General features: G+C 45.2%; 1 protein-coding gene across 1 annotated transcript in view; it reads right to left on the bottom strand.

Annotated features, from left to right (window-relative positions):
- Positions 1-23315, bottom strand: part of FLT4 (fms related receptor tyrosine kinase 4) — a 284750-nt gene that overhangs the window by 51653 nt on the left and 209782 nt on the right. The window contains exons 10-14 of the mRNA XM_073568005.1: positions 22325-22487; positions 21481-21622; positions 4970-5078; positions 2622-2981; positions 416-562 (exon numbers count right to left, since the gene is read on the bottom strand). Of these exons, the coding sequence (XP_073424106.1) occupies positions 416-562; positions 2622-2981; positions 4970-5078; positions 21481-21622; positions 22325-22487 (921 nt within the window). The remainder of the gene's footprint in view (positions 1-415; positions 563-2621; positions 2982-4969; positions 5079-21480; positions 21623-22324; positions 22488-23315) is intronic.

The raw sequence follows: 23315 nt of genomic DNA, 5'->3' as shown, positions 1-23315 counted from the left end.
GGGCCACAACCCCCAGCTCGTGCCAATCAGCCTAGGCACGAGCGTGACAGTCTCACTGAGTCTGGGACCCCCTCTTTGCTTCTGCTCACTGGGCCCCATAGGCAAGTAATGACAGTAATACCCTGATGGTGGTTCTACCCGTCTGTGTGCTCCCTTTTGCTTCCTCCCCTGCCCAGGGGCTGTGGTATCATCAGACCATGTCCCTGCACGGTCAGATACAGCCATTACACAGTACACAGCAGGGGCACATTTATAAGATTATCTCAGCACAGGAACATTTTATTTAAACACATCCAATTGTGGAAATTATTATTATTCCAAGATCTATTGACTAAAATCAACTTTTGTTCGAGAGAAAACCACTTTAACTGCAAACATCATAATGATATAGCAATACATTTTCCTTATGTTGTACCTGATACTTCTTCCACTAACTTGTTGTTTTTATACCAGAGGATTTGAGGGCTGGGAGCGCCATCAGCGTCACAGTACATCACCATTGAGTCACTGACATTCACCATCTTATCAGTCAGGTTAGAACGAAAGTAAGGAGCTTCCTGTGCTACAAAGGAGAAGTAACAGGTCATGGAAAATCCTTTTATACATATAATATGGCACTGTGTCTTGTAACTAAACCTATAGCACATTGTTTGTCGATCCATAACCAGACCTAAAACCAAACATTGGGATAATATAGTAATATAAGAGTATTAGATCCACCTAACCCAATCATCTGTTCTGATATCCAGAGAAAGGAGGTATAGGAACATATTTATAAGTATAGAAAACTATTGACCCATATTCCGATAAAATGTCTTCCATTGGCCTTTTTTCAGCTTCTATCCATCCAGGGTTCGATGATGATGCCCCAAATGAAATAAGAGGCTTACACCACTCATTGTATCTGGCGTATCCGTGCGCCTCCACTCACCTCTCCCGAAATGGCACTCCAGTCATGGAGAGGAGTAGCATTTCTGGTGTGAAAAACGTCAGCACTTGTGCTGAATTTGGTGGGTGAACATCGGTACACCCCGCCCTGCCCCAGCTCTTCCTCTGCTCCCACACATTTCGGCAGAGATGCTTCAAACTGGCGTAAAAATTTAGCAACTTCAAAGAGTTTCATGACAGTTCTCTGGCAAAAACACTTTAAGAATCGCCTCCATAGTCTGCACCACAGAAAACAAATAAATAGCAACTGAATCCATTTTTTAGCATTGAAGTCTATGGGAATCAAATCTTATGTCATCCGGCAGTTTTTGAGCATAGGACATGCCCAGAGCACTAGAGCTGTTCAGAGATGCCTTCTACACAAAAGTGTCTGATACAGACAGGACAACAATGGATGTAAAACGGAAACCAAAGTGTTAAATTTTGCACGTACCAGGATAGATCAATTTCAAAACTGAAGCTTTGGTTGCCATTTTGGATCCATGTTTTGCTCCGTTTGTAGTGGATCCTTTTGTACTAGAGGTGTCTTTGTTAGAAGAAGCTGAATCACCCCTTGAAGAAGCAACACACGAAACGTGTTGGTGTGTATGGCGGGGGAACAAGATATCTTTTAATACAGGGTTCCCCAACTCCAGTCCTCAAGGCCCACCAACAGATCATGTTTTCAGGATTTCCTTTGTATTGCACAGGTGATATAATTACTGTATCACCTGAGCAATACTAAGGAAATCCTGAAAACATGATCTGTTGGTGGGCCTTGAGGACTGGAGTTGGGGAACCCTGTTTTGATATGACGGCAGCTCTGGTTTGCCTGCTTAGGTGTATCCACTTTATAATATCCAACCAGATATTTTATCTGTCTTTATAGCTATTGGGGCACTCTGCTTTGGCTTCGGTCATTTGCTTGATCTTTCTATATGACTGCTGGCCTGCATGTATCTGCTGGCCGGCTGGCTATATTTGTTATACCAAATCATTATCCAATATTAGTGTACAGCTACATTATTTATTAATTTATTTCACTTATGTATTTCCATAATCTATAGGTACAGTAATTAATGGTATTTTTTATTGTTAATAATTATTAGTGATGACTTATTGGTAATGAACCTTATGTATCTACCTAGCTTTATTTCTATTGCTTAATTCCATTTTTTGTACTGTGCTTGGCTGGATATTTTTGTATAAATCAATTATCCTATTTTGCCGCAGCTTTATTATATTCATTTATTCCTTATTATAATACATGAATAAATCAATTAACTGTATTTATATTACATTACGTTGTACCTGATTGTGTTTTTTTGTTGTAACAAGAAACAATAGATGTAACTGGTTTTTCCTGTTTTTGGATGCTGGAGCTATTGCTACTTCTGTTTTCATTTTTGGTAGCCTTAGCAACTTTTTGGAGGATTAGATTTGTTTCATTTTTTGGGTATTTCTTTCTCATGATTAGGTATTCACTATAGGGCGGAGGCAACAGAAAAATTGCTGATGCCCCAAGATTGACAAATTGGGATAAATAACTGTGGCCCATGCTGAAATCACGATTGGCCTTACAGCCCTTATCGCAGTATGTTGCATAGATTTCCTTGACGAGCAGTATTTTTTAAACATTTTTTTTTTCTGGAAAGTGTAGCCGATTCTTTAAATAATGCCAATATTCTACTCACCAAGCACCGATATGTATTTTTTCTGACAATGCTTCTCCCGAGTTTTTCGGTTTTGGACTTCACAGACATAAGCCCCCTCATCCTTTATTGATAGTTTGGGGATATTCAGTATCAGAGTTGCGTTACTCGATCCTTCTTGGTGCTGCAGTTTTCCTTCCATGCGGTCGGCATACTGGTGGACATTTTTACATTCCAGCACGAGCGGGTTTCCCTCAGCACCATTTAATGTATGAAAGTTCAGTCGGTACCACTGCATGTTTTCATAAGTGTACTTATCCGAAAGGCAACTCAAACTGAGGTTCTGACCCTCTATTGGTTCCTTTGTCGGCTCAGGATCAATTGCAAAGCCATCTGGAATTGCTAAAAAGAACCATGTTTGTCATAGAGATGAATAATGATATCGTGAAAAAGTATAATGCTTGTGTTAATTAGCTTTTCTCCACTAAATATAACAAGAAATGGAAGAGCAATGGGCAATTGTGTTGTAAAATTTTTTTCATAGAGAGTAAATACCACTAGAGGGCGCTTCATTTCTTCTACAACAAAGTGCTGTATATGGGTAATGTACATTCCGTAACTGCTGGCACATTAGCTCATGTATGTGATGGTGAACAGAAAATGCACTGAAAAGAATCATACGTACATTAGAAAAAAAAGCATAAATGATATTGCCACTTTTTATAACTTTTGTTTCCACTTAAATCCACGTATTTTGAGCACTAAAAATAATTTTGCAAACCGGTTTCTTTAAAAATTTTGCATCATTTGACTTTTACAGGCTCTTTGCTTCCTTTCACATTGCCAGTTGCAAAATAAATTAAAGGTCCGGTTCACACGTTCAGTATTTGGCCACTATTTTACATCAGTATTTACTGTATATGCCAAAATCAGAAGTGGTGACGTGCATCTATTATACGCTTCCTCTGATTGTTCCACTCCTGGCTTTGGCTTAGGCTACTTTCACACTAGCATACTGAGGCGCAATGCAGGGCCGCCGCTAAGCCCTGCCCCCGGCCGCGCCTCCTCCGGTCATCTCCTCCTCTGATCGCATGACGCTGCATGCGATCAGCGTACCCTATAGTTAGCGTTGGGTATGCTGGCCGTGCGCTGGCATGATTTTGCAACAGAGTGCGTTTTTGTGTGCTCGGCGCAGCGCCGGCAAAATCATGCCAGCGCACGGCCAGTGTACCCAATGCTAACTATAGGATACACTGATCGCATGCAGCATCATGCGATCAGAAGAGGAGATGACCGGAGGAGGGTCGGCCGGGGCCGGGGCTTAGCGGCGGCCCTGCACTGCGCCTCAGTACGCTAGTGTGAAACTAGCCTTAGAAATAGTGGTGTGAAATACTGACCAATTACTGAGCATGTGAACGTGGCCAAAGTGTTATTTTCATGTTGTGTCTTGAGCAGCTCAGAGCTATGCAGTTTCCTTACTCCTTGGTTTATGGAAGGGCGGGCTCTACTCCTTGAGTGACAGTTCTGGTGAGTAGCAGAGCTATCAGTATTTGGTCAGTATTTCACATCAGTATTTGCAAGCCAAAACCAGGAGAGGATGCAAAATTTAAAAGTGGTGACGTGTTTTTATTATACTTTTCCTCTGATTTTTTCCACTCCTGGTTTTGGATTACAAATACTGTTGAGAAATACTGAAAAAATACTGATAGTGTGACCGTAGCCTTAGCAGAACTATAATGCTCAGCACAAGATTTGCTGTAACAAATTCATGTATCAGTGGTTTGTTCTGAAGTCTATACTGTTTAGACTTCATTTTCATTTAGGGATAACAGTGCATTTGAGCAAGCATAAGTCTGAGGAAGATGCAAGCTGGTATTAGGAGAAGCTGCTGATGGCGGAGGCTAGTGATTTTGCAAATTTATAACAGCAGCTTGTCAGGAGCTGTGACCTAGGGAAGTGAAGTGAGCAGCAAATTGCTGTAAAGAAATGAAAGTGTTGGAAAAAAGTGTCTGTGATGTTAGGCGTTAACGCCTTTCCTGGGATGTAACTATCATGCACACTTGGTCAGGCACTGGCAGCCAAGCTCAATGGAAACAAGCTGTACACTATACAAAATAAAAGTCATTGCTGGAAAATGAGAGCAGATGAAAAATAATTTTTAAGCCAAAAATAGATGCATTTAATAAAAAATAATTGTCTCCTAAGCTGTCCCTATTACTTAACTCATTGCACACATTGAAGAATACCACCAATTGTTATACCACTGTCCTTCCTATGCCTCCCTCCACTGATGGTGCTATTCTCAACTCAATTCCCACTTTCCTGGTATTGCACTAGTATAATTTACAGTATATCTATAGTCGTTTCAACATATTGCTAAAGTTGCTTACTTGTCACATAGAAGTATACGAGCCTCTCGTCTCTCCCAGCTTTGTTGTAAGCTGAGCATTTATACATAATAGATAAATTGGCTTTTTGTATCACCATCTTGCTCACAGTCTGAAAATGTAGAAAAAAAACATAAAATTATAAACATTTCAATCTAGATAGTTTCCAAATAACTTTTATTATGAGCCCCCAAATTTGGGTCTACTTTACTAAGACATCAGTGAAATACATTATAAGAAATTCCCCAAAATATTTGTTAATACTTTCTGACATGTCTGGATGAGGTGTCAGGTACCAGCAATCAAGTCTTAAATGTAGATAATCTGACATTTGGTTAAAGGGTTTGTCTAGTGTTCTTTTTATCAGAAGCCCACCATCCTCCAACCTCCCACCTCCCGTATTTGTAATTGCTGGGGGTGAGCGATTCAGCTTGATTGACAGTTCAGGCCATCAGCATGATTGACAGTTCAGGCCATCAGCAGGGTCTATTTGCTGGTGTGCCATGTACTCTGATGTTGCTATATGAGGTAATCTTTCCTCTGCAGTATTGGAATGCAGTCGTGCTACAGAGAGGTGGCTGGGATTAAGATTTAGGAATGCTCCAGCAATCCCAGACTGCCTAATCACATTGCATACAGACTAGTAAGGAATATCTTGTAAGAACACTGCATGTTAAGAACACAGACATCAGTAGTGGCTGGTCCCTTTTTGGAAGGCTTCTCTGGTGCCTGGGAGTTTTGCCAATCTTTCTTTCTTTCAAATGCTTTTGGAGGCTTCGTCAACTCCTGGAATATTTGCCAGTCCAAGATGTCTCCTCTTTAGCTGCAATCTGTCTGGAGGCTTCTCACTCTTGTGAGATCTGCCCAACTCTTCCATGAGTCCATAGCTCTCTGAGTTCTTTAGAAAGCTATGGGAGGCTTCTTCAGCTCTTTGAATATTTTACATCTCTTCCAGGAGTTCAAGATGTCTACTCTTGTTCTGCAACTTGTCAGGAGGCTTCCCAAGCTCTTGGGAGATTTGCTGAAGCCTCCCATGAGTCCATAGGTCTCTGAGTTCTTTTGAAAGCCTTGGGAGGCTTCTCCAGCTCCTGGAATATTTGCCAACTTTTCCAGGAGTCCAAGAAGTCTCCTCTCGTTCTGAAACCTGCCAGGAGGCTTTTCAAGCTCTTGTGAGATCTGCCAACAGTTTCAGAAGTCCAGGAGATAGCTGAGTTCTTTTGAAAGCTTTGAGAGACTACTCCAGCAACTGGACTATAAGTCTATCAGGCATCCAAGATATCTGCAATCTGCCAACTTTCCAGGAGTCAAAGAGGTTATCCTCTTTTTCCAGAAATTTCTTGTTTTAAGATGTACAAATAGTTGTCTGATACTGCCCAATCAATAGCCATGGACATTTTGCCAGATTCACCACAGCTGTCTTCTTATAGGTTTGGACGCCAAGTGTGTGTTCAGGGGTACTGTTTTGCGGGGCTTAGGTCAAAGGAGGCTGAAATACCTGGGGCCCCTGAGGAGTCCCTCAAACTAGTGAAAACCCTGTCTGACCCTCAACCCAGGGTTTTTGCTAATGGTGCAAATGCCTGAGCCTCCAACCTTTCCTTATCTCCTGCTCAACCCTAAGCTGAACCCTCCACCCAGTGAGTTGTCAAACCACCAAAGCCCACACAGTAATGACAGACAGGGAGAACTTAAACCACACCGCGCCGCAAACACACAGGACAATACTGTAATGTGAACAGGGCCAAACAAAGCACAAATATAGGAAGGCGAAAAGGTAATAACGGATCATACGCCACCAGATATGAATTTCTCTCTCCAACACCTCCTCTCCAGACCGGAACCACTTGGCATAAAACACAAGCTATAATCGGCGACGCCCACAGGCCAGCACGACTATTTAAAGACCGAGGGCGTGACCAAACATCCCACCTGATTTCCAGCTAGATTAACCCCCGATAACCTGAGTAAAATCAAGCCGGCGCCACTGAGGCTATAGTGGACAGAGATGGAACTACCGCTGCCTGCCGGACGCTGTGGTGTGAATAGCGTCCGAGATGACAGGTACAGACTTGGATGCCCAGGTCACAAGAGCAAGTGGCATGGGGTCATGGAGTTTTCATCTAACAAGTTTTATAAGCTCTATTTTTACTGACCCCTATTATCACATCCTGAGTAGATACTCCTGAAGCCCACTATAGACCAGTTAGGCCCTTTTAAAATATTAATCTTTTTTACCTGAGGAGCCTAAAATGCTGTCTAATTTTAACACCAGAACACAGGAAATTATCTCCCAATCACCTCATACCATGCACTGTCCTCCCTCCCCCACTGCATCTAGCTCACTCTCTGATATTGAACCAGTCACAGAAGAAGAAGTAAGCAGGCTCCTTGCATCTTCTCGCCCAACCACTTGCACCAGTGACCCATTTCCGTCACATCTACTCCAGTCCCTTTCCCCTGCTGTCACCCCTCACCTAACTAAAATATTTTACTTCTCTCTCTCTTCTGGTATATTTCCCTCCTCATTTAAGCATGCCATCATACATCCACTACTTAAAAAAACATCCCTCGACCAAAAATGTGCCGCTAACTATAGACCTGTCTCTAATCTTCCCTTCATCTCTAAACTCCTGGAATGCCTGGTCCACTCCCGTCTTATCCTGCTATCTCTTTGATAACTCTCTTCTCGACCCTCTCCAATCCAGTTTCCGCTCTTTACACTCTAATGATCTACTAACAGCTAAATCAAATGGTCATTACTCCATGCTAATTCTCTTGGATTTCTCTGCAGCATTCGACACTGTGGATCATCAGCTCCTCCTCACTATGCTCCGTTCCATTGGCCTCAAGGACACTGTTCTCTCCTGGTTCTCCTCCTATCTCTCTGACCGCTTCTTTACTGTATCTTTTGCTGGCTCCTCCTCCTCTCATCTTCCCCTTACTGTTGGGGTTCCTCAAGGATCAGTCCTATGCCCCCTCCTCTTCTCTTAGTACACTGCCATGTCATGGTCACGTGTGTCAGGACGCAGATGATGCCGCAAGGCGAACCCATAACACACGTGACCCTGGATACACCGCCTCCAGTGGGGCGCATTTAAATAATAAAAACGTGCAGGTGGATACGCCGCCTCCACCTGGCGAATTTAGGTATTACACGTTATACATACAATATCTGGAAACACCGCCTCCAGTAAGGCGCATTTAAATAATAAAGGGGGGAACCTGGGTAACTTTAACAATGGTGGGCCCTGCAATAGGGAAAGGGAATTGGAGACCTCCTGAGCTCCCCTGAGCCAGTGTCCCTGCACTCCTAACGTTCCCTATGCCGGTTTCGCACCGGGCGCCGCACGCGTACCTCAACGCCCTAGCTCGCCCTGACCCTAAACCCTCACTAGGGAATAGGTCGGTGCGGAAACTAATCCCACCACTGCACTAATAACACACATGAGGAAAGAGACAATACAGGGGAAACACCACTTAGCTTTGCTCTGTTGCGTGCGCTCCTAGCAACAGAGCCCTCTACCTGAGTGCATCTTCTCCTCCACCCGGATCCATCACCATAACAGGATCCTTCACCTTAGTGCAACCTTGGAGCAGAGTCCAACACCAGTTGCAGCTGCTTAGAACCAGAGTCCAAAGGATGAGTTCAGCTGCTGACACGAAGTCGAGCATGCATGAGTCCAGCTCAGCGGCCAAGTCCCACATGGTGAGTGCCACTCTCCATAGTCGCCACTCCACCAGCCCATGCAGACACTTCCAGCTGACACCATCACTGCGACTCCACCACGCCATGCCAGCCCTTCGTCCAGAAACCATAGCTGAAACACATCCCCCCTGGCTAAGCTGCGCAGGACTCCTCACCAGCTCCATCCTTCATCCAGGCTCTCCAAAAACAGAGTGAACACAAACTCACAATATCACAGGCCGTGATTGCACACCTCTAGCACACCTTTATAGGGTGTCACCCCTAATACCTAATTAAGTGCACAAAAACCCAAAGTGCAATACCAAAACCACCACCGGGGACAGTCAAGACACCTTGGAACTTTCCAAAGTAAAAAAAGTTCACTTTGTGCTTTTAATACCGCCAGATCCATCACTGGATCATGACATGCCCCTTTTGGTCAAACAATCAGTATGTCACGCGGCGGCTGCCGCGCGCTCCTCTCTCTGCCTCCTCCCGGCCGCAGCTTACCCTTCCTCCGGCATCCTGCTTCCCTCTGCGCCGCCGTCCTCGGTCCTCCCCGGCTCCTCTTCTCTGTCCAGCGGTCCCCTTCGTCCGGTCTTCCGGACCGCGCCGGGTGCACGCTCCCGCCCCTCCTGCTCGGCGGGCGCGCGCACATACTGTGCCTGGGCACGCGCGCTCCTCCTCCTCCTCCTGAGGACGCGCACCTGCTCCTCCTCCACTTTAGGTCACGACCCGGAAGTCCTCCTACTAGCCCCTATATCTGGCCGCCTCTTCCTGCCAGCAGTGCCTGAGTATCACTGCTTTTCCCTAGTGATTCTGGCCGCCCTCTATGCACGCTATCGCGTCCTGTCCATCCGTGGCTCGTTCACCTCTCCATTTTTCCTCTCTCCTAGGTCCTGTGTCTCCGAGCCGTGTCCGCCTGTCCTGTGTCTTCCAGCCGTGCCCGCCTGTCCTGTGTCTCCCAGCCGCGCCCACCTGTCCTGTGTCTCCCAGCCGTGCCCGCCTGTCCTGTGTCTCCCAGCCGTGCCCGCCTGTCCTGTGTCTCCCAGCCGTGCCCGCCTGTCCTGTGTCTCCAAGCCGGTACCGTCAGTCCTGTACCCCCAACTCGGCTCTAGTTGTCTGTCTGTCGTTACTCTCCAGGGTACCAGCTGCCGTGGTAATAGTTACCCGCGGGCTTGCCCCAAACGCTCCCTGTATAGGGGGTGGTCCACCTGGTCAGCTCGCCCCCGGGAGGTTCGTTGCCACGGTCTAGCGGGTCCACCCCAGGTGTACCTTACAGAATACTCAGGCCATGGATTCCGCTGGTACCCCGACCCCGACCCAAAAGGAACTTTTGTTCCTTCGTGAGAATCAGGCGAGGATCATGTCGTTCCTCAAGTCTATGGAGTCCAGACTTTCATCTCTGCAAACCTCCGATCCGGGGATTGCCTCCCAAATCTCCGGCTTACAGCAGGAGCTTGCTCAGCAGCGCGACACCCAGGCCCATATTTTAAACTACATAGCCTCTGTAGATAACCGCCTTCTAGCTCTACAGACGGCGGCCGCTGTCCCTGTGCCTGCAGCAGCTTCCCAGTCCTCGCCCCGCTTGGCTAAACCCCCACGCTATAGTGGGGATCCCAAGCTCTGTCGGGGGTTCATTAACCAGTGTCAGTTGCACTTCGAGCTGGCACCCCTACAGTATCCCTCCGACCGGGCCAAGGTGGCCTTTATGATTTCCCACTTAGAGGGTGAGGCATTGGCTTGGGTGAATCCTTTGTGGGAGCGAGATGACCCGATAGTCTCCCAGCTCGCAACCTTCTTGGAGACATTCCGCAAGGTCTTTGATGAGGCCGGGCGTCTGGTCTCCGCTACCGAGTCCTTATTCTGCCTTCGCCAGGGTGCTCTCTCTGTGGGACAGTACGCCATCCAGTTTCGTACGTTGTCTTCTGAACTAGGGTGGAACAATGAGGCTTTAGTAGGGGCCTTTTGGCGTGGCTTGTCGCCCCGAATCAAAGATGAGTTGGCAGGCAGGGATACACCTACTTCTTTGGAAGATCTCATCTCGCTGGCAACGCGAATTGACCTGCGTTTCCGCGAGCGTTCCCGCGAGGCCGTCAGGGAGAGAAGACCCACTCGGTTCTCTCCTCCGATGCGCAGTCCTCCCCGCGCTCGGCCTTCCACCTCGGCGTCAGCCCCTGAACCCATGCAGGTTGACCGACTCAGGCCCGCAGAGCTACGCCGCCAGGAGAGACTCACTCATGGTCTCTGTCTCTATTGTGGCAGTGCCTCCCACCTTCTACGTTCCTGCCCTGTGAGGCCGGGAAACTCCTCCGCCTAGGACAGGTAAGAGAGGCCTCCCTAGGTGCCTTCGACACCTCTCTACCTTTGACCCTTCCTGTTTTGTTTATCCAGGGATCCAAACGTTTCTCGGAGCTAGCCTATATTGACTTAGGGGCCGCTGGTAATTTCATCCAACTCGAGGCGGTGAAGAGATTGGGGATACCTGTTAGGTCCTTCGAGGTTCCCCGGCAGTTAGCCTCAGTCGACGGGATTCCCTTGCGCGAGACCGTAACGTTGGTCACTGAAGAGCTGGAATTACAGATCGGGGTCCTGCACCGTGAGAGAATAACCTTCTTCGTGCTGCCGTCTCTATCCCACACCTTGCTCCTGGGCCTTCCGTGGTTGAGGATGCATGAACCTGTCCTCGATTGGCAGACCGGAGACATCCTTCGCTGGGGCTGCGTTTGCCAGACTAGATGTCTTCGTCCAGTACAACCCCTCAAATGCTCGTCTCCTGTCTCGGGTCCTGCGGATTTGCCCTCGGTCTATTGGGCTTTTTCTGATGTCTTTGATAAGAAAGAGGCAGAGGCTCTTCCACCGCACCGGCAATATGATTGCCCCATCGAGCTTGTTCCCGGCTCGACCCCGCCCCGGGGGCGAATCTATCCGTTGAGTCCACTCGAGTCCCAGGCCATGTCTGAATATGTACAAGAGAATTTGGCCAAAGGCTTCATCCGAAAGTCTTCTTCTCCCGCTGGGGCTGGCTTCTTTTTTGTTAAGAAAAAGGACGGGTCTCTCCGCCCCTGTATTGACTATCGAGGTCTTAACCAGATTACCATCAAGAACAGATATCCTCTGCCTCTCATCCCCGAGCTGTTCGACCGGCTGCGAGGTGCGCGAATCTTCTCTAAATTGGATCTCCGTGGAGCCTATAATCTCGTCCGTATTCGCTCCGGAGATGAATGGAAGACCGCCTTCAACACCAGGGATGGACACTACGAGTACCTCGTCATGCCCTTCGGGTTGTGCAACGCTCCCGCAGTTTTTCAAGAATTCGTGAACGACATCTTCCGAGACCTTCTGTACTCCAGTGTGGTTGTATACCTTGACGATATCCTGATCTTCTCTCCCGATCTGTCCACCCACAGAAGAGATGTCCGCCGAGTGCTGTTCCGATTGAGGGAGAATCGCCTGTACGCCAAATTGGAGAAGTGCGTCTTTGAACAGTCCTCCCTTCCATTTTTGGGATTTATCATCTCCGACTTCGGCCTGCGTATGGATCCGGCGAAAGTGTCTGCCGTGCTCAACTGGCCACGTCCCCAAGGGGTGAAAGCCGTTCAGCGATTCCTCGGCTTCGCAAATTATTATCGGCAGTTCATCCCCCATTTTTCCTCGTTGGCCGGCTCCATCTCATCTTTGATTCGTAAAGGAGCCAACCCGCACGTCTGGACCCCTGAAGCAGAGGAGGCCTTCCTATCTCTAAAACGAGCTTTTACCACGGCTTCCGTACTCCATCGTCCTGAGGCCAACAAACCGTTCGTCCTCGAAGTGGATGCATCAGCAACTGGAGCCGGAGCGGTTTTGTCTCAAAAATCTTCTTCCGGTAAACTCGTCACGTGCGGCTTCTTTTCCAAGTCCTTTTCCACCCCAGAGCGGAATTATTCCATAGGGGACCGAGAACTGCTGGCCATCAAGTTAGCTCTAGAAGAGTGGAGATACTTATTGGAGGGCGCCGCACATCCCTTCACAATCTTCACAGATCATAAGAATCTAGCTTATCTTCGATCTGCGCAGAGACTCAACCCACGCCAGGCCAGGTGGTCTCTGTTCTTCGCTCGATTCGATTTTGATCTACATTTTCGCCCAGGCAACAAGAACCTCAAAGCTGACGCCTTGTCCAGATCCTTCCTGCCCACAGATGTCGAAGAGGAACCCACGCATATCTTGGATCCATCCCGGCTCATCACGGTGGCACCACTTTCTCTTCTCTCACCTCCACCTGGCAAGACTTTTGTGCCGGAGAAGGACCGAGGACGAATCCTTCACTGGGGACATGCTTCCAAGCTGGCTGGCCATCTCGGGATTAAGAAGACACTTCACCTGGTATCCCGCTACTACTGGTGGCCGACTCTTCCCCAGGATGTCCGGGATTTCGTCGCCTCCTGTCTCTCCTGTGCCAAGATCAAGGTGCCTAGGCAGCTACCTTCTGGGCTTCTACACCCGCTTCCTATACCCTCGTCCCCCTGGCAACACATTGCCATGGACTTTATTACGGACCTACCCCACTCTGCCAACTGTACAGTCGTCCTAGTGGTGGTTGATAGGTTTTCTAAGATGGCACACTTCGTTCCCCTTTCCGGCTTACCATCAGCTCCAGCCTTGGCGAAGATCTTTGTTCAACACATCTTCCGTCTTCATGGACTGCCCCAACATATTGTTTCTGACAGAGGAGTCCAATTTACCTCTCGCTTCTGGAGAGCCCTATGCAGATCAATGGATGTCACTCTCGACTTCTCCTCATCTTACCATCCCCAGTCCAACGGTCAGGCTGAACGGACAAATCAGTGCTTGGTGAACTACCTCCGGCATTTTTCCAATGTCCACCAGAACGACTGGGCTGAACTTCTCCCGTGGGCCGAGTTCGCCTATAATAACCACGCCAGCGAGTCTTCAGGCAAGTCCCCTTTCTTTATCGTCTATGGGCAACATCCTGGTGTACCTCTACCGGTTCCTCCTGCCTCGGGTGTACCGGCGGCTGACCTTCTGACCGGGGAATTCTCCAGGATCTGGCAGGAGACCAAGGCCGCTCTCGAGTTGGTACGTAACAGAGTTAAGAGACACGCCGACAAAAGACGCCTGGATGCTCCGCCATATCACCCTGGTGATAAAGTTTGGCTGGCCTCCAAGTTTATTCGCCTCAAGGTCCCTTCCCATAAACTGGGTCCCCGTTATATTGGACCTTTTGAGATCTTGTCCCGTATTAATGATGTCTCCTATAAACTACGGCTTCCTGCCTCTCTCCGTATCCCTAATGCCTTTCATGTGTCCTTGCTAAAACCAGTCGTCTTCAATCGTTTCCTTTCTAAGGCCCCTCACTCACCTCCGCCTGTCTCCGCAGACGATGTATTCGAGGTTAAAGATATTTTGGCCATGAGGAAGCAAAAGGGGAGAACCTTTTTCTTGGTTGATTGGAAGGGCTTTGGTCCCGAGGAGAGGTCCTGGGAGCCCCAAGAGAACATCCAGGCCCCTCGAATCTTGGCCAAATTTTTTTCCGGACTGCGGAGGGGGGCGCGTAGGGAGGGGGGTACTGTCACGCGGCGGCTGCCGCGCGCTCCTCTCTCTGCCTCCTCCCGGCCGCAGCTTACCCTTCCTCCGGCATCCTGCTTCCCTCTGCGCCGCCGTCCTCGGTCCTCCCCGGCTCCTCTTCTCTGTCCAGCGGTCCCCTTCGTCCGGTCTTCCGGACCGCGCCGGGTGCACGCTCCCGCCCCTCCTGCTCGGCGGGCGCGCGCACATACTGTGCCTGGGCACGCGCGCTCCTCCTCCTCCTCCTGAGGACGCGCACCTGCTCCTCCTCCACTTTAGGTCACGACCCGGAAGTCCTCCTACTAGCCCCTATATCTGGCCGCCTCTTCCTGCCAGCAGTGCCTGAGTATCACTGCTTTTCCCTAGTGATTCTGGCCGCCCTCTATGCACGCTATCGCGTCCTGTCCATCCGTGGCTCGTTCACCTCTCCATTTTTCCTCTCTCCTAGGTCCTGTGTCTCCGAGCCGTGTCCGCCTGTCCTGTGTCTCCCAGCCGCGCCCACCTGTCCTGTGTCTCCCAGCCGTGCCCGCCTGTCCTGTGTCTCCCAGCCGTGCCCGCCTGTCCTGTGTCTCCCAGCCGTGCCCGCCTGTCCTGTGTCTCCAAGCCGGTACCGTCAGTCCTGTACCCCCAACTCAGCTCTAGTTGTCTGTCTGTCGTTACTCTCCAGGGTACCAGCTGCCGTGGTAATAGTTACCCGCGGGCTTGCCCCAAACGCTCCCTGTATAGGGGGTGGTCCACCTGGTCAGCTCGCCCCCGGGAGGTTCGTTGCCACGGTCTAGCGGGTCCACCCCAGGTGTACCTTACACAGTAGATGTGGTTTCCAGTACCATCTCTATGCTGATGACACCCAATTATATGCTTCTTGTCCTGACATCACACCTGCCTTTCTAGAAAACACCAGCGATTGTCTAAACACTGTGTCTAACATCATGTCCTCACTATATCTGAAACTGAACCTGTCAAAGACTGAACTCCTTGTGTTTCATCCCGATACTAATGTACCTATACCAGACATTGACATTTCCGTGTGTGGTTCCACTATTACTCCCCAGCAACAGGCCCGCTGTCTTGGGGTCATACTTGACTCCGAGCTTTCCTTTGTCCCCCACATACAATCACTGGCTCGCTCTTGTTATCTGCACCTCAAAAACATTTCTAGAATTCGACCTTTTCTTACTTTTGACTCCGCAAAAACTCTTACTGTTTCTCTTATTCATTCTCGTCTCGACTATTGTAACTCTCTTCTAATTGGTCTCCCTCTTACCAAACTCTCCCCCCTCCAATCTGTCTTGAATGCTGCTGCCTGGATCTTATTCCTCACCAATCGTTACACCGATGCCTCTACCTTGTGCCAGTCATTACACTGGCTACCCATCCTCTCCAGAATCCAGTACAAACTTATTACCCTCACCCACAAAGCTCTTCATGGATCAGCACCACCCTACATCTCCTCAATTGTTTCAGTATACCATCCTACCCGTGCCCACCGTTCTGCTGATGACCTGAGGTTAGCATCCACAATAATCAGAACCTCCCACTCCCGTCTCCAACACTATACACGTGCTGCGCCAATTCTTTGGAATGCACTTCCCAGGTCAATACGATTAGTCCCCAATCCCCACAATTTTAAGCGTGCCCTGAAAACTCATTTATTCAGCCTGGCCTACCGCCTCAACACATTAACCTAATCTATCCCTGTGTGGCACAGTCAAAAGTTTTTACCATAACCAGGTTCCCCACATCATGTTCCCACATGTTTTATGCATCCATTAGCCCTCTGTGTCTGTACTGTTACACACTTAACAATATGGCTGGTCCATACAATCAGGGCAACTGTTACCACCCACCTTTCGTGTCTCCCTTTTTTTTTTTCCTCATAGATTGTAAGCTTGCGAGCAGGGCCCTCATTCCTCTTGGTATCTCTTATGATCTATGTGATTAATGTTATGCTGTAATGTCTATTGTCTGTACAAGTCCCTTCTGAAATATAAAGTGCTGCGGAATATATCGGCGCTGTAGAAATAAAATTTATTATTATTATTATTATTATTAACACCACATTCAGCTTGGTGATATGGCATACACAATGCAATAATTGAGACTTATTCATTAAACGTTGGAGCTGTTTATTGCTGTCCTTTCAGCAGCTTGTCCCTCGCTAAAGGGAACAGATGTGTAGCAAAAAAAACAGGAAAATTGCAACCTGCAGGAGTGGCCTGAAAACAGGAAGAGAGGAGGAAATAGGAAACCGGTCTTGTCTGCTAAATGTTAGTGTTTTCAGTCTAATTTTATGCTCTTTAAGCAGGTACTTAGTCACAGCCAATCTATTCAACACGTGAACCCACCAGGGAGCACAGAAAGGTCAGCAGATTTCACAAATGTTAGTGTAGGTCACTTACAAGAAGACACATACATGGCCGTGTATCCTAACAGGAAGCCACTCTGTTGCAAGCTGCGGAACTTTCCTTGCAAAAGGAAAACTGAAAAATCTAATTATAGAGACCCCCATTACCAGGCAACGAAAACCTGGACCCCGGCTACGTAAAGGTTACGTGGATTATTATTTACTGCAAGTGAAAGTACATTGGGGTATAGAACATGGATTTAAATAAAGGTCTCCCTGGATAGTGAACATTTCCAATAATTTTCAAAAATACATTGTGGCAATCTGATCATGAAAGGAATCAATTTTGCTTTTGGCTAATCTTTTAGTATTTATGTCAAATATAACAAAATGTCCAAGGATTTTACCCTACCACTGGTCATCTGCCAAGTTTTGTTCCATTTTGCAGTATTTTTGTCACATGACTGTATTTTGATATCTCAGGACCAGGGGCTCCTTCCCTACCCCTAAAGCTAGGGGTGCCCTAGATATCCTTGCTCCCCAGATTACTTTTAATGGCGCAGATGCCGGGGCCACGTATCTTGCCGAGCTCCTGAATCAGCCATTTTCTGTCCCCCTATCCCACCCAGGGAAGTGGGGAGTAGTTATATATAAGAATACACAAACCAAACTAACAAAAGAAGACATACAGGGATAAATGAAAATACCAATCATACAAATGTGCTCTCACAAACAACAGAATGGAACATCCGGAAGTAAAAGGAAGGAACAGCCAAATAGGAGAGGATGAAGATATGCAAACAAACATCACCAAGTGATAGTCTTTAGAACAACACTCCAAACGCCTCCTCAAACATACACATCCAACTCCACACCAGGCAGCAGGCAGTATAAAACTAATGCTGGCAATTCTGATTGCCAGAGGCCAGTATATATAGCAGAGGGGTGTGACCAATACTGAACAGCTGAGAGCATCAAAGCAGGCAAGCTTTAGAGACTCTTAACTGAACAGATTTCACCCCTGCACTGCTAGCAGAAACCTGCATCATTTAATATGATGGAGAAGTGCTTTTAATCAATAAAGGAGTATGTGGAATTCGACACCACGGTCTTCTGGCCCCTCTCTGTTGCAGTAAACCTGTGACAATTTTTATTTTTTCTCCCAGAACTAATGGATCTAGTAGTATTGAATGGACTAATAGTCAATAAGGATGTACTAAATCCATTTTCTCCTTAACGACCCATGACATACATTTTCATCATAGGCTGATTAGGAATCTATGAAGCAGTCTCAGGAACTAAAAGGCAGATGCTATGTTACATAGAAAGCATTTACATGCTTTCTGCCATCACCGTAGTTTAATAACTTAGATGCTGCTAGCAGTCAGCTCATATTGGCTTCCCGCAACGCGATCTCAGAGAACTGATATGTTATCATGTCAGCCCGCTGAATGCTGAACTGTCATTTTGATCCCCCATAGCTCAGCTATAGGAGAATTGTGATATATATATATATATTAATTAAAAAAATGCCCCAAACAATGTATATCATCCTTCATATAAAACGAGAAAATAATATGCCATATATATGAATCAATCACTTTTGTGGAGACCGTTATAAAAAAAAAACGCCTCCCGAAGAAGCAGTGCAAAACGCGCGTCGGGGCAGAGGGACGTCTGGGGAATTCCACCCATCTGACCTTTGGTATGTTAATCAAGACTCGGTTTTACTATCTTGAATGTCTTTTGTTCACTTTAATTATGTTGTCATCTTGTTCAACATTGATACAGCAGTAATATATTCTTGATATTATTATGCACTTTGGCAGCAAATTATTTTTAGGATATTATTCACACAGTGCTAGATTAAGTAAGACATGTGATAACAACAAAAAACATATATACATCTGGTCGTCTTTGTTTTTTAGTGGTTTTCTATGGATGTATAGTCCCTCATTAATTTCTCCAGTACCTTTCTTGTGACTTTTTTCTTTTAAATGTTGTTAATAAAAATAAAAGATTTTATATTATATGCCATTTGGTGCTTTTTGTTTTTTTGATAACGGTCTCCACAAAAGTGATATATATATATATATTTATATATATATATAAAAGTATACATAAATGTAAATGTTTGGACACCTCTGGTCAAAATTACTGTTATTGTAAACAGTTAAGCAAGTTGAAGATGTAATGATCTCTAAAAGGCTTGAAGTTCAAGATGACCCATTTCCTTTGAATTTTAGACAAAAATATATATATTTTCATCTTTTACATTTTAAAAATTCCAAAAAGGAAATTGGGCTGATGCAAACATTTGGGCACGCTGCATGGTTAGTACCTAGTACATCCACCTTTTGAAAATATCACAGCCCGCAAATGCTTTTTGCAACCAGCCAAGAGTCTTTTAATTCTCGTTTGAGGAATTTTCATCCATTCTTCCTTGGAAAATTCTTCCAGTTCTGTGAGATTCCTGGTTCGTCTTACATGCACTGCTATATTGAGATGTAACCACAGATATTCAATGATGTTCAGATCAGAGGACTGTGAGGGCCATTGCAAAACCTTCAGCTTGCACCTTTTGAGGTAGTCTATTGTGTATTTTGATGTGTGTTTAGGATTAGTATGCATTTGAAGAAGATATCCTCTTTTCAACTTCAGCTTTTTTACAGATGGTGTTATGTTTGCATCAAGAATTTATTGAAATTTCAATTAATTCATTCTTCCCTCTACCTTAGAAATGTTCTCATTGGCTGCAACACAACCCCATAGCATGATTGATCCACCCTCTTTCTTACTGGCTGGTGAGATGTTCTTTTTGTGAAATTCTGTGTCCTTTTTTTCTCCAAGAGCGGTTTTCTTCTGATGAATCTTCCATGAATGCCGTATTTGTACGGGTGTCTCTGGACAGTAGAACAATGTCCCACAACTCCACTGTCTGCTAAATCTTTCTGAAGGTCTTTTGCAGTCAAGTGGGGGTTCTGATTTGTCTCTCTAGTATTTATACTAGATGGTGGCCCGATTCTATCGCATCGGGTATTCTAGAGTCTCTGTTAAAATAAAAAATAGTTATATACTCACCTCCCGACGGTCCCCGGACTCTTTCTCTCCTCTCACCACGCTCCCGGCATCTTTCGGTCCCAGTAATGCTTAGCGCAAAACACCGCTGATGACACCGAGCTCTCGCGAGAGTGACGTCATCTCCGGCCCTTCTCGCTAAGCATTACTGGGACCGGAAGATGCCGGGAGCATGGTGAGAGGAGGGACAGAGTCCGGGGGTCGTCGGAAGGTGAGTATATAACTGTTTTTTTACTCTAGAATACCCGATGCGATAGAATCGGGCCACCATCTAGTGTATTATACTCCTGTTACACCTGGAGCTGCTGTCACTGTCCTGCTGTTACCTAATGTATTGTACTCCCGTTACAGCCATGTTACAGCCAGAGCTGCAGTCACTGTTCTGCTGTTACCTAATGTATTGTACTCCAGTTACACCCAGAGCTGCTGTCACTGTTCTGCTGTTATCTAATGAGCAACGCAGCAGTGATGCCTTTAACGGCTGTAATGTGCCTGTACAATAAGCAATGCGGCCGTGTTGCCACGACAACTAAGCAACTGTCGCTGATTGGTCACGGCCTAACTGCCACGACCAATCAGCGAGGTGGGATTTCCATTACAGACAGACAGAGAGAATTAGACAATTATATAGTAGATATATATACAATTTTGCCTAAAATACAAAGAAAATAATTTTGACCAGGGTGGCCAAACTTTTACATGCCATTGTATATATACGCTAAAATCTTGTGGTATTGCAATATACTGTATAGTATGAGTGATCAAATGATTTCAGATTCAAATTCTCATAGTAGACTGAAAAATAAAGTAAAAATGAAAATAAAGTTTGAAAAATTTTAAAAAGTATAAAAATTCGAATCACTCCCCTCCTTTTTTCCAATAAAATAAAAATTAAAAAAATTAAAAAATAATAAACATATTTAATCTAAAAAATTCCAGTCTATCACAATAAAACAAATATTAAAATCATACATTAAAAACAGAGCAAAATATAAAAACTCCCGAATTGCGTTTTTTCACACACTGCACATCTAAAAAAAAAACTACAAAAATTAGATCAAAATGCTGTACCCCAAAATGTTATCATGGAGCAAAAAAAAATAACCAAGTCATCATACAGCACTATGAATGGAAAAATATATTTTTCTTGTCACTAAAGTAACAAAAACTCATGTTGGCTGGTCATTTTTACTGATCAATGAACAGTGTAAAAGTAAACCTCAAAATTAATGTTGCAGGTGAATTTTTTCGCAATTTTTCTTCACTTGGAATTTTGTTTCCATTTTTCAATAAAATTTTTTAGTCAAATGAAGGGTAAAAAAAAAAAAAAAAAGAGATCGCAAAAAAATAAAAAATTCTTGGGTCATTAAGGGGTTAAATTACAGTTCTTTTCAAATGGTCATTTCCTTTAATACCAGAATCCATGATGGTAGCTTTGGCATATTTTATATATTTAATTTACTTGTATGCTTTAATTGATTTTCGACTTATTTTATTCATTTTTGAATCTTGAACTGTTTCTAATGATTCCAGTACCCAGGTGAGTTGACGATTTCTATGCTTGGCTGATACTTCTATACAGAACATTCTATGAATAGTGGATGGTAATTATAGAATTCTAAGTGCACTTTTAACCTGGGAAATTAACCCCGGCGTTATTTCTGCTTACTGCTATGATTTTTTTTTCTGGGCATTTCCTTGATTGAAGAGTAGATTGAGCACAGACGCGTATGTTGTTGTATTGTGGATAATTGACTTCCCCAATAATTCATGATTGTTCCTGCCAGGATGACTTTAGGAAGTGCAATGCAATCAGGGAATATCACCCAGAGACTTTAAGGATACCTTATTCCGCCCCTCCACAAACTCATTCCAAGTATCCATGCTTTCAATGATGTTCACGTCACCATTCGGGGTCACATCCTTCCAGTCTTGGCACTCTGGCATCCTGTCACGTTGATGTCTAAGGGGTGGAGATTGATGGGGTCTGTAATCCAAAATAACATACCAATAATTTAAATTATATATATAGAAGTATATGAACAGAATTTTTATTTTTTTTATTTTTATATATTTTCATGTTCCCATGGGTTGTCCATAAACAACATGTATTATCTATGCACAGTACAGTTAATAAATATATGATCGGTGGGGGTCTGATTATAGGGAACTTCACCAATAATGAGAACAGGGTCCCGAAGTTCCCTGTGTGAAGGAATTAGTAATGAGCATGTGCGACCACTGCTTTATTCACAGTGGTCGCACATGCTCACTACGGCTCTGGTCACACAATTCACAGGACTGTTGAGGATCTAGGAAGCCAGACCCCTAGTGAATTATTCATTTTCTTGTTGATAGGTAATATATGTTATTTGGGAGACAATGTCTATAAAGTGGTTATATAAAATAGAAAATAGGGCAGAATATTTTTGTCGAAACAGAGCTACTCTTGTCCATAGGCCATGTTTAGTATTGCAGATTAATCCTATCCATTGGAATAAAGCCCTCGTGCAATACCAAATAAAGTATAGTCAGCACCAAGAGTAGAAAATTGATGACTCTTATTTTTTCTAAGAAATCTTTGATTTTTAAAATTTGCTGTATTTCTACCACTACAGAACATTTTTTTAAAGATTTGTCTAGCGTTTTAAACTATTAAGGCAAAGACAGATTATTATAGAGAACATACGCGCTTCGCCGTGCATACATCTTGCATGGTGTCCATGGCCGCCACTGCCACTGGATGGTTGTTGGTGCTGGTATCCCAAACACCGTGCAAGTCAAGGCATGTCGGCTACCTTGGGCATAAATATTGGGTGGTGAAGTCTCCTTCTCGTGGATCTGAGGGGGAACTAAAAAAAAAAGCAGTGGAACAATACATTTAGTCTACAATAGATTGGTCACATCCATGTACACACCACATGTGCACATACACAATTCATAAAAGTTCCAATATACGTGTTCTCATATCATATCAGATGTAGTAAGAGGGTCTCATCACACTAGTACTGTATTACAGTAGAAAGTAGAAACTCTCCCAAAACAACTCAAAAAATGAACCCCTTTTGAAAAAGCTGGACCGCGAAACACGCATCAAGGGGCTGCTGGGTGAGATGGGGGAGCTCCCCTGGTGACTTATGGGTAAGCATGCATTTATGAATATAATTTGAGGTCTTTTTGCTTAACACCACATTGGTATAGTGCTAATTCTTAGAGTGCTAAGTGATATCTGTAATTTGTATGTAACCCCTTCTTATGTACAGCACCATGGAATCAATGGTGCTATATAAATAATAATAATAATTATAATTCTTTGACTCTCAAAAGCCTTTATACTATTTTATGTGTTATTCATTATATACTTTGCTTCCCTGGGAAGAATTTTGTCCTCCTTGACCCCAGCATGCCTTTATGTCTCCTCCATCTTACCTCTTGATTTCTATATGTTGTATACAGCATGCATATTTGATTATTTTTCATGTGATTTTTTATGTGATTTTTCAATAAATTCATTTTGGATTATATATCTCTATTATGCCCTTTGGGATATTTTTGCTCTATTTTTTTTGTGTTTTTTTTTTATGATTTAGAGTCTGATTGTGCTGTGGACTAGGTGTCTCAGCTGACCTGCCTGAAGCAGGTCCCCTGGAGATTCTCCTCCCCTTGATCTCTTTGACTCT

This window comes from Dendrobates tinctorius, unplaced genomic scaffold (genome assembly GCF_039654945.1).
Source record: "Dendrobates tinctorius isolate UK_male_01 unplaced genomic scaffold, ASM3965494v1 ptg000020l, whole genome shotgun sequence".
NCBI classification, from domain to species: Eukaryota; Metazoa; Chordata; class Amphibia; order Anura; family Dendrobatidae; genus Dendrobates; species Dendrobates tinctorius.
This window is presented reverse-complemented; position numbering and strand designations above follow the sequence as displayed.